The following is a 10,779-nucleotide window of genomic DNA, read 5'->3' on the forward strand; positions in this document are numbered from 1 at the left end:
GAGTGAGAGAGTGAGTGAATGAGAGTGATTGATTGAGAGTGAGTGAATTAGAGAGTGAGTAAATGAGAGTGAGTCGGCTGACTCTTGCCTGAGTCTGAGTACATGCTCTTGCAAGATCCCAGCGTGGACAAACCATGAACCGCTTCGTGACTGGACCAGGCCCTGGATTGGTTGGTTCCTACCCTGGAAAGACAGACAAGCCGAGTGCCCTACCTCTAATCAATAAACCCCCCACCTTTCCGGTGGTTGACGAGCCCATTTAGTTTGAGAAACCAACTCTCGCGCACATCAAAGCAGGTGCAACAAAAGGCCGATGGGGGCTCCCTTTTATAGATTCGAGACCCAAGATGGAGTTTCTGAGCGCTGCCAAGAGGCCAGCGTCTGGGAGGCAGGCTGGAAGTGCCTAGGGACCGAGGGGTGCGGGGAGGGGTTCCAAGCTTGCCCTAGCAGTGGGATGCCTGTGGGGTGCCCTACGAGGCCCCTCCAGACCTTAGCTCACCCGAGGGGGGCATGCCAGGCTCGGTCCCAGCGTTTCACTTGCTGTGATGTGTCCCAGGGAGGGGTTCGTGTTCGTGTGAACCAAAGGGACCCACGGACCACAATCGGCGGCGAGAGGAAAGCAAAATTTATTTGGAATGAAAAGAAAAGTCCCCGACGCAGCAGGTGGGGGTCTCGAGTGAGTTGCTGTCCCAAGAGCTCTGTCTAGGGGGTTTATCAGATGTGGGCTATTTGGCTTGTCTGTGTCTCCAGGTTCGGAACGGACCGATCCAGGATCTGGTGACATTTCTCAGGTCCAGCCTTGAACTGTTCACCGTCTGCCCAGGCCGGGGTCTTGCAGGAGCCTGGGTGAGGACGTTCTCAGGCAATGGGTGCGCAGAAGGGATCCCGGGTTTGTCAACCCTGGGGACCTCCTGCCGCTCGCAGCGCTTCCCGCGGGGCCGCTGGCCCTCTCTGCCCGCGGGCTCTCGGTCCCGGCTCTCCCCGGGCCCAGTCGGCGGAGGAGTCGGGTGTCAGGCCCCGGCAAGTTGGGGCCTCCCCGGTCCCGCCCCGCGGCAGGGCGGGGTCTGCGCGGGGCAAGCGCGGCCGCCGAGCCGGCTCGGAGTCGAGGGAGGCGGCGCCCGGCGGGAAGCCGGCCCTGGAGGCGGCCTACGGCGGCGGCGGCGCGGACGGGCTCTTAGGCCGCGAGCACAGCGGTCCCGGCGGCCACGCCATGGACTCGGGCACGGAAGAGCACGAGCTCAACGGCGACGTGCATCTGGGCTCCCCGGACACCTCGGTAACCCCCGCCCCATCGCGGCCACGCGGCGTGACCTTGGCAGATGCCGCCGTTTCTGGGCCCCTGGTGCGGGCACCTGTGGCGCTGCGTGCGCACTGCGGCCGGCTCCCCGCCCCAGGCCGCCCAGTGCTGTGGGTTGGGTCCCTGTTTTCTGTTTTCCCCGGGGGAGGTAGGAGCGCGGGGCGCCGAGGGTTTCGGGAGCCACCGAGCCAGCCCCAGCCGGCTGGCACCCTGCCTAACGGCAAGCTGGAGCGCGCACCCCAGTGGCCTGCGCGGCGCCCACACCTGGCAGCCTGCGCTGGTCCTTGCTGGCCGCCAGCCGGGCGCCCCCTCGGAACCCCAATCCGACCCCCACCCCGCCCCTACTCATCTCTGGCCTAGCTCCAGCCAGCCCCTCTCTCCCCATTATCTTCCTAACTTCCAACCTCCCTATATCCCAGTGGGTGGAGAGATGTCTCCGCTTCCCGGGCGCCAAGCCAGCAGCGGGCAAACAGTTATGTCACTGCCGGGTGACCATAGATTATGATGCGTAACTTTGTTTTTGACACAACTGCCTTGTGGACACCCGGGCTCCCAGAGCTGGGGAATGTCGTCTCTCTCACACTCACCCTCACCCCAGACTGGGTAGCATGTCCCCACAGACCTCGAGGACAGAGTGCCCGCGCTTCCCCGATGGCCTGCATGGGCAGCGCCCTGCCTTCCCCGTGAGGGCTGGTGGCTCTCTGAGCACTATCTTCCCGTTCCCCACTCCAGTCCTCAGTTCCTGTCCTCACTCCACAGCTAAGTGGAATTCATGCCCTGAGCCTCAGCCTAGCACACATACGTCTCTTGTGTGCACTACTGGCCCTCTGAAACTTGTTTGTTGACTTTGGACGTGCTTTCATTTTCCAACTGCTTGGGGTGGAGGTAGGGAATAGTGGCCTCTGGGTTCTTCATGACCCGGCAGATGCTGAGACAGCCCAGAGGCTGCAGATAATGGAGACCTCCTGGGCCAGGGCAGTGGGGAGAGGCAAAGTTCTGAAGCAGGGCCCCAGAGGTGTGGTGGGGAGGGCATTTAGGGAAGTTGAGACACCTCCTTGTGGCCCCTCTGGCCACCTGCCATAATCCTCTCCATTTTATTGAAGTTTTTCTAAGTCCGAACCACTAGGCCAGGGTCTCCACATGTCTTTTCACTAAGTGCTCAGGCCAGCCAGGACTTACCTGGGACTACCCATTCCCTGAGAGCACTGTAGAAACCAAGGAGAGAGGTGTCCAGGGGCCAAAAGCCACACCTGGGACCCAACTAGGGGGTGCTCCACTCTCCTCCCCCATTCCGCCAGAGGCAAATCTGTGGGAAATAGCACTTGTGGCAAGCACTGGAATTGCTCATCTGACGCCACCTTTTAGATAATTTTACCAGATCAAACATTTTCAGCTCAGAAATGCAAGTTAAGCGCCTTAATCTTTTACTTAATACATCATGGCACCACAGAAAAATTATAACAGCGCCTTCCGTGCTTTCACTGATGAAAATTATCTGTGATGTGCTCAAAGCCAAGTTTCTTCTCTTTCTATACTCAGTAGGGTGAGCTTACGTCTTGTGCCTGGACCAGTGCAGGCTCTCAAACATGAAAATATTCATTTTAACACTTTGTGGCCCATGGGACATAGGGTACCCACCTACATTTTCTGTCTCTTGGGTTAAGTGGGAAACGGGCTTCCCAGTATTAGTGCATACAGCCATTTGGTGAAGGCCTGAATCACTCTGTAAATCTGCAGGGATGGGCCTTGTCCCACCAGCCCCAGCACCAGAGGTTCCTCAAGAGTTACCTATATGGTCCTACCAATAGTATCAAGTCCATAATACCTAAAAAATTTTTCTCATTTCATTTAAAATGCCTTTCATTATCAAAAACACAGTTTCAGAAAAAAAAAAGCCGAAAACAATTTGATCTTAAAAGGGTTAACTTACTGATCTCTCACAGCTGGTGAGTGAAACGGCTCTGATTAGTAAAAACCCCTTTGAAGTAACACTCAGGGCGTGTGTCACCCCTGCCACATTCTGCCCTCCTGGGGCTGGCCCACCCCACTGTGGTTGCAATTTGAGGACATGTTGGGGGGAACCTCCTGGCTGTGTGACCTTGGGGAAGCTAATTCACCTCTCTGAGCTTTCTATTTGTAGTTTTACAAGGAGGAAACAAAGAACCCCTGCCCTGCCTGCCTCCCAGGGAGGTGGGGGTAACAAACTGGTTCACAAAGAGGTGGTGGGGTTTTGAAGCTGACTTAAACTGTCTGCGCTGCACAGCCTTAAAGATGGCCTCGCTTTCTGGTCTGGTCCCCCGCTGAGAAGTTAGGTTGGCTTTGTACTGGAGTCACCACATTGACTCTGGACATTAGAGGTGAGTGAGCCATGCTCTGGCCCCAGAGTTTAATCTGAGAAATGAAACCATCCCGACAAGGATGTGAGACGAGACTCCAAGAGAAGTGCTGAGTTCTCAGGATCAGGCTGTGGAGGAAGGGTCTGTAGGGGTCCTGGAAGGCTTCCCATAGGAAGTGGTAGACAGGATTGCTACACCCTGGAGAGAGGGTTCTAACCTTCTGAGATGTGTGGGAGGGCATCCCAGGCAGAGCGAATTATAAGAGCAAAAGGCTGGACCACTGGAGCACATTCATGGTTGGGTAGGATGTATGGGGGTGGAGGTGGTGTTTGTGGGCTATAGGGAGAAAGGCTGGATAGGAGAGGCCTCCAGGCTAGACCACAGGTCTCCTGGGCCACGAGGGCCATGGGAGTGCTGTGAGCAAGGGAGGAATGAGGCTCTGTTCTGACAATGGAGCTGGGACACTCAGGTCCGGCTGAGCCTGTGCCTTGTCACATACATGGAGGCTTCCTGGAGGGATTGCCAGCCCCCAAGAACACGCTGCTTATGCAGCCTGGGGTCCATATACCACAGGACCCTGTTCGCCAGCCTTCCTGTTTCCTATCCCAGCCTCAGGACACTGTCGCTTCACTGTCCGGGCGTATCCTCACTCCTCCTCTCTCCATCCTCTCTCTGCCTCACCTGTAAAGTGGGGGATGGGGGTGGCAATTGTGCCTTCCTCCGAGGGTTGGCATGAAAATTTAAGTGCTTGGATCAGGACCTGGCACACAGCCTCATTATTGTCTTGATTTTGACAATTTCATTGTTATTATTACCTTAAGTATTTTTTTAAAGGAAGCTTTTAATCGCAATAGAGAGGGTTGTTTGTTTTGTTTTGTTTCTTATGTAGGGGAAACTAAGCAGTATGATTAGGTGATTAAACCTGAGCACGGGACGCTTGGGTTGAATGCATTTTGGGTGACCTAGCCCCACAGTGACATTTTCCTGGGTGGCAAGGGCCCATTGTCTTGAAGTTGTTGGATGGGGATGCATTCTCCAGGGTAAGCCCTCTGAATGCCAGTCTCACTGGGAAGTCAGAAAGCAAGGAAGTGCTTGGGAAAAGGAAGGACAGGCACTGGGGAGGGATTCTCTGCCCCCAGAGTCATACCTTGAAGTTACATGAAGACAAGCTCTAGGTCTTCACACCTGTCTCTTTGACAGTAGAAACCCTGTCAGGACAGCTCCTCCGGTAACCCCAGCTCCTACATAACACCTACACATGGTAGGTGCTCAGTGAGCCCTTGTGGAGAAACTAGCCGGCCTCAGATCCTCTGCTAGTCTTAGGAAACCCCAGCTGTGTGACCCTAGGCTAGCATAAAACCTCTCTGAGCCTCTGTTTCCTCTTCTGTAAAATAGAGCACAAACACTTCCTGGGGAAGGCTGTCAGTCACTTTGAAAGCCCCTTATCTGGAGCCCAACACATGGTGTGGCCACAGCAAATGAGTCCTACCAGACCCTGTGTTCCTAGTGTCAGGAAGTGGGTGTGCCCTTAGGCCTGGAGTATTGCTTCAATTCGGTTTTTCCCTGGTGACAAATGAATAGTAAAATTAACTTATTGGTGAAATAAGCATGCCGTGTCCTCTACGGATATCATGACCACTATAGGGAACTTTTAGGGAATCCCTGATCCCTTTTATGAGTGGTGGCCAATGATGAGACTGGAATGGCCCTTCCCTCCCTGGATCCTTGGGGACATTCTGGCCCTGCCTTCTGCATATCCACCGGCTTTTCCTTGCTTCTGCTTTCTGGCAGTTACTGAGGCTAGCCATGTCTTGGCTAAGTTCTAAAAGACAACCGGAGCACAGCCATTAAAATCCATTAAGAGGTCACTCTTGGAGAGTAGTAAGCCCACAGGCGTGGACCATCCGCTCCAAGGGAATCCCAGCCAAAGCAGGACTTTCTGCTGTCTTTGTGGGCTGCCTGCTGGGGCTTCCTGTCAGTCTGTCCTGCTGCTATCTGAATCCCTCTCTCTTGCCCTGGTGGGGATAACTCCCTGGATGTACAAGCCACTTTCTATGTGATCCTAGAGAGATGTTCTTTCCGTTTCCCCACCCATAGAGCCTCCATGTGTAGGCCTGGGAGACCAGCCTAACAGTAATGTAGGCCCTGTGACAGTCGCTCTGGGGCAGATGAGTTAATACCTGAGACCCAGGGCAGATCGTGGCATACCATGAGCACCTGTGGGAAGACAGATGAAGTGCCCCCTGCCAAGGGTCAGGACCGAGGGCCTCAGGCATTCCTTGTTACTGATTGTAACAATTAACTATATTAATTATGAAGTAATAGAGTTAATTAGTAGTAAGTTTGGCTTGCTTACAAAGGAGAGTCTTCAAAATGGCAAGAGCTGGGGCAACAAGGCAGAGTAACATCTCAGGCCTATCAGCACCAGCCGAACAGCTCCGACAGGCCCGAGTCAGGGTGCTGCAGGACCACCGGTTGCCTAAGTGCTCGCAGCCCTCCAGACGCCGCTCCCCTCCACAGATGAGAACACTGCGGCACCACTGAGGCCACGATGAGGGGATGGAAGCCTGCTGGGTGGAAGCTTGCATCCAGCCCTGACAGATGCAGGCTTGTGGCAGAGGCAGCAGTGGGGGCTTTGGCCTTCCTTTTGCAGATGAGGAAACAGGCTGGTGCTTTCTGGAAGATGCTACCAGGATAGAACCGGGGATGGGATCGGATGAGGATGGGGCACCATCAGAGGGGTTCTCTGGCCAACGTTATGGAATTAGAAGCCCGCACACTGCAGCTGGTGGCCTTCTGACATCTGCGGTGGCTTTGCAAGAGCAGAAGTAGGACAACCTGTGTGTGGTTGGGAGGGCATAGGCATAGGCACATCCCCTGTGGACACCGAATCCCCTGCAGGCTTTCAGGGGCAGCTCCCAGAGGTACTGGCCTGGCCAGAGCACAAACCCAGCAAGTTGGAAAGGGGCAGCACAGGTGATGCTTCTGCGGTGACACCCTGGGGTCAGGGGCAGGCAGTTAGCAGAGGAGGTGGCTTTCCCTTTGTGCTCCAAGTCTTTGGAATTTTGAAACCTGGGAATTCACTGCCTCTATAAAAAGCACTGAAGCTAGGTCTGTAGCAGAGCCTGCTTATGTCCCTAAGAGCCAGCCTCCCTGTCTTCCTGCACACTTTAGTTAAAACATTTAAGTACTTACCACAAAACAACCCCCCCACCCCTCTGTTAGCTCTGTATCACTGTCTTGTGCTTTCCCAGAATGTGTATTTTTAAAAAAATATTATTTTGAGATATTTCAAGCTAGCAGGAAGCGGAGGCAGTTTCTAACTACTGTGCTTGTCTCCTGAGCTGTGTGACACCCTGCATCCATTCTGTCATTACTGTTTCCGCCTAACCGCCTTCTTGGGCCCAGGCTGCTGGGTTCCTGGCCTTCCATTTAGAAGCCTCATGCAGCTTTCATTCGTCTCAGAAAAAGGTCTCCCAGGGCAGCCCAGGGTTACTCAGCGTCACCAAGTACTGAGCTTCTACCTGGCTTGGAGACAGTGGCCCCCTTCTGATGGCCTAGGACAGCAGTTCTCAACCTGTGGGCCGTGACCCATTTGGTCACAGGGGTTGCCCGATTCATAACAGTAGCAAAATGATAGTTCTGAAGTAGCAACAAAAATAATTTTATGGTTGGGGGGTCACCACAACATGAGGAACTGCATGAAAGGGTCGCGGCATTAGGAAGGTTGAGAACCGCTGGCCTAGGAGCATTGTCGACAGAGGGTGCAGGGAGGCTGAGGGAGGCACGTTTGTTCCAGGTGATTAGGAAGGGGGAGGACCAGGCACAGCCTGAAGTGGACTGTCCTCAGTGAGCCAGTTGGGCCTACGAAGTGAGCACCTGTGGGGGGGACCCTAGGAAGTAGGGACGATCCAGCCAGCATTGGGATAGGCTGGTGATGGATGCAGGGCTTTGATGTGCCTCTGCGGTGGTCCGCCAGGACCAGGGAGATGTCTGTACTTGTATCCATATTTTATTCACCTAACACTTAAGACAGAGCTCAGTTGAAGTATATTATGCCACTGCATTAATTGAGCAACTCCCGGGTGCCAGGTGGGTTCTGTGTGTTCCCTCGGGGTCACCCAGTGAGGTGGGTGGGCTTTTGGCAGAGGGTACTGTGGGACCACCGATCAGCAGCTTGTCTTGAGCCACACTGTCCAGAGGTGCAGGGCCTCCACCAAAGGAGACTCTGTTTTCATGCCGGGGGAGGGGTACAGGGATCAGGAATCTAGCTCCCTCCGAGCATGCGCCTCCTCCCTATGTATATGGCCAGGCTGTACAGAGGGACTTCAGGCAGGGCCGGTCCACAGGGAGGAAACTGAGCTTGGAATTGGGAGGGGACTGCTCAGGCCCTTGCAGCCTGTGACAGTGGGGAGGAAGGGTATTGGAGATGGGGCTTAGGCACCCCTGTCCCACATCATCTGACTGGCCTGGGCTGATTGTGCCTCATTCCACAGCCACCTCATTTGGGCTGGAGAACCCGGCCCATCAACGTGAACCACTATGCCAACAAGAAGAGTGCGGCCGAGAGCATGCTGGACATTGCCCTGCTGATGGCCAACGCCTCCCAGCTCAAGGCCGTCATCGAGCAGGGCCCCAGCTTCGCCTTCTTCGTGCCCCTCGTAGTCCTTATCTCCATCTCCCTTGTTCTCCAGATTGGTGTGGGCGTGCTGCTCATCTTCCTAGGTAAGTACTGGCTCACCTGACCGGAGGGCCTACCTGAAGGGGGAAGTCCATCTCTGCTGCTACCTCTTGTCCTTGTGCCCAGAGTTGGTGGACTTCTCCACTATCTGCTGCCTCTCCCCTGCCTTCCACCCAAGCTAAGTACACAAGAGGACACATTGTAACCACACTGAGTTAGTTAGTATTCATGAGCACCTACTGTGCGCTTCCCAGGATCTCCCTTTGCAATGCCAGGCACTAGCACTGCCCCCCCTGTTCCAGAGGTGGAAGCTGAGGCACACAGAGAATGAACCTGGCCCAGTGCGATCCTGTGATACAGGGAGGGTAGGGTGCGTGGGATGGAGGAACTTCATGGGTCAGAACATGTGGAGAGGACCAGAGCTGCTAGGGCACGTGAGGATGGGGGCCTGGAGGTTCCTCTGAGTCGAGGGGAGTCTGGTTCACATCATAATCTTTCTGAACTGGCCACATGTCTCATATACCAAGGGGCTCCTGGTCCCATCCATGCCGTGGGTGCTTTTAGGATCAAAAGAGAGCACATTCATGCAGTCATCTGTTTGTTTAATTTTGTGTATCCCTTGTATATGCATTTTGTTATATTCACAAATGAGAAACACAGTTTGAATAATAATGTTAACCAACAGTCTTCTTGAATATTAACGCAGGTCCTTAATAAAATTTTCTTTTTTTCCAACTATATTTCTTATTAGGTAGTCTCAGGTACACTGAGAAGTCTCCTACTCTCTGTTTCCCAGATACCCTGCTTCTCCTTGCCCACTCTAGATGTTGACTCCAATTAGTTTCCTGATTGCACGTCCAGGGTATTTTACTTCAATGTGAATCAATATTCTTATTATCCCTCCTTTTTTTTGCACACATCTTAGCATATTGTACTATACTATGGTGTATAGATGTTACTGTACTTCTTTTTACAGCTTGCTTTTCATTTAAAATTAGCACATGGCCCTCCCCCTTCACTGCTGCATGTTGCTCACTGGTCAGTGCTGCAGCAAGCACACTGTTCACCTGCCAGGTTACACAGGTATAAGCCTGCAGCTGATGCTCCTTGAGGGCGGAATAATTCCTGGGGATACAGGGAACAGGACAGTCAAGGTCCCTCTCCCATGGGGCTGACATCCTTGTCAGGGATCCAACACACCTGGTACATGCCAACTAGAGACACTCACTTTGAAAACACCCTGCATAGGAGAGGTGGAGTAGGGGCTGCTTTAGTTAGTAGAGGAGAAGGAGACGATGGCCATGTGTCTGGAATATTTCAGGCAGAGGAACAGTGAGTGCAAGGTTGAGGCACTTTTGAGGTTTGCTCTGTGCCAGCCTCTGTACTCTGCATTGTGTAGGGGGCAGTTTGATGTAAGGTCTTCCTCCTCAAGCCTCATAGCCTGGTTGGGGAGAGAGATACATGGGAATAAGCCAGGGTGGTGGGGGTCCCAAGGATGCTCCTGACCAGTCCTGCGTGGTAAGGTAAGAATTCTGAAGGGGAGGTAGACAGGAGGGTCCAGGATCCCATGTGACAGGGCACGCCATCACCTGCCAGCCAGTGGACAGGGTGAGGAAAACCAGCAGCGAGGCTAGGACGGCGATCGCTTCCTTAGACCCTTTCCTGTGGGAACTGTATCTCTTACACAAGAGGCCAGGCTGCCCTGCTAAGTCATCTCCCCTGGAGTCTTGCCTTGTTTGGCCATTCAGCAATCATCTCCTGAACACCTCTGTGTGCCGGCTACCCTGCTTAGTTCATCCCAATGTCCAAGGAACTCAGTCGAATAGAGAGTGGCTAGTAGACAAGAAATAGATACCAGGCTCAGGACATAGTCCAAGCGCCCCAGCACATGGGCATTTCATTCCTCAAAGTCACGGAGCTAGCAACAGTGGAAATTACGTGAGTCTTCTGGATGTCATATATCAGGTACAGATGATATGAAAGGGAAAAAAATCCAAGCTGTACTGGAGGTCTTAGTGAAAAACAAGCCTCCAGGAATTGACAGAATACCAATTGAAATGCTTCAACAAATTGATTCAGCACTGGAGGTGCCACTCATCTTCCAACCGACTGGAAGAAACCTGTATTTGTGCCCATTTCAAAGAAAGATGATCCAATAACATGAGCATTATTGATCACTATCATTGATATCACAGTTAATATCACATTGATATCACATTTATATTACTGAAGATAATGCAAAAATCACTACAGCAGTACAGCAACAGGAAACCTAGAAACTCACGCTCTGTTCAAAAGAGGGTGTGGAACAAGGTGTATCAATGTTGATGTCAGATGGATCCTGACTGAAAATAGAGAATACCAGAAAGCTGTTTACCTGTGACTTGCTGATGGTGCAAAGGCATTCAATTGTGTGGATTACAGTGAACCCTCGTTTATCGCGGTTGATCGGTTCTAGACCCTAC

General features: G+C 53.1%; 1 protein-coding gene across 1 annotated transcript in view; it reads left to right on the forward strand.

Moving 5' to 3' along the window:
- Positions 1 to 1,175: 1,175 nt before the first annotated feature.
- NINJ1 (ninjurin 1) overlaps positions 1,176 to 10,779 on the forward strand; it is a 25,677-nt gene continuing 16,073 nt past the window's right edge. The window contains exons 1-2 of the mRNA XM_004713897.2: positions 1,176 to 1,276; positions 8,130 to 8,358. Of these exons, the coding sequence (XP_004713954.1) occupies positions 1,211 to 1,276; positions 8,130 to 8,358 (295 nt within the window). The 5' untranslated portion in view covers positions 1,176 to 1,210. The remainder of the gene's footprint in view (positions 1,277 to 8,129; positions 8,359 to 10,779) is intronic.

Source organism: Echinops telfairi, unplaced genomic scaffold, assembly GCF_000313985.2.
Source record: "Echinops telfairi isolate 266 unplaced genomic scaffold, ASM31398v2 ScPeMD7_1;HRSCAF=3_0, whole genome shotgun sequence".
Classification (NCBI taxonomy): Eukaryota; Metazoa; Chordata; class Mammalia; order Afrosoricida; family Tenrecidae; genus Echinops; species Echinops telfairi.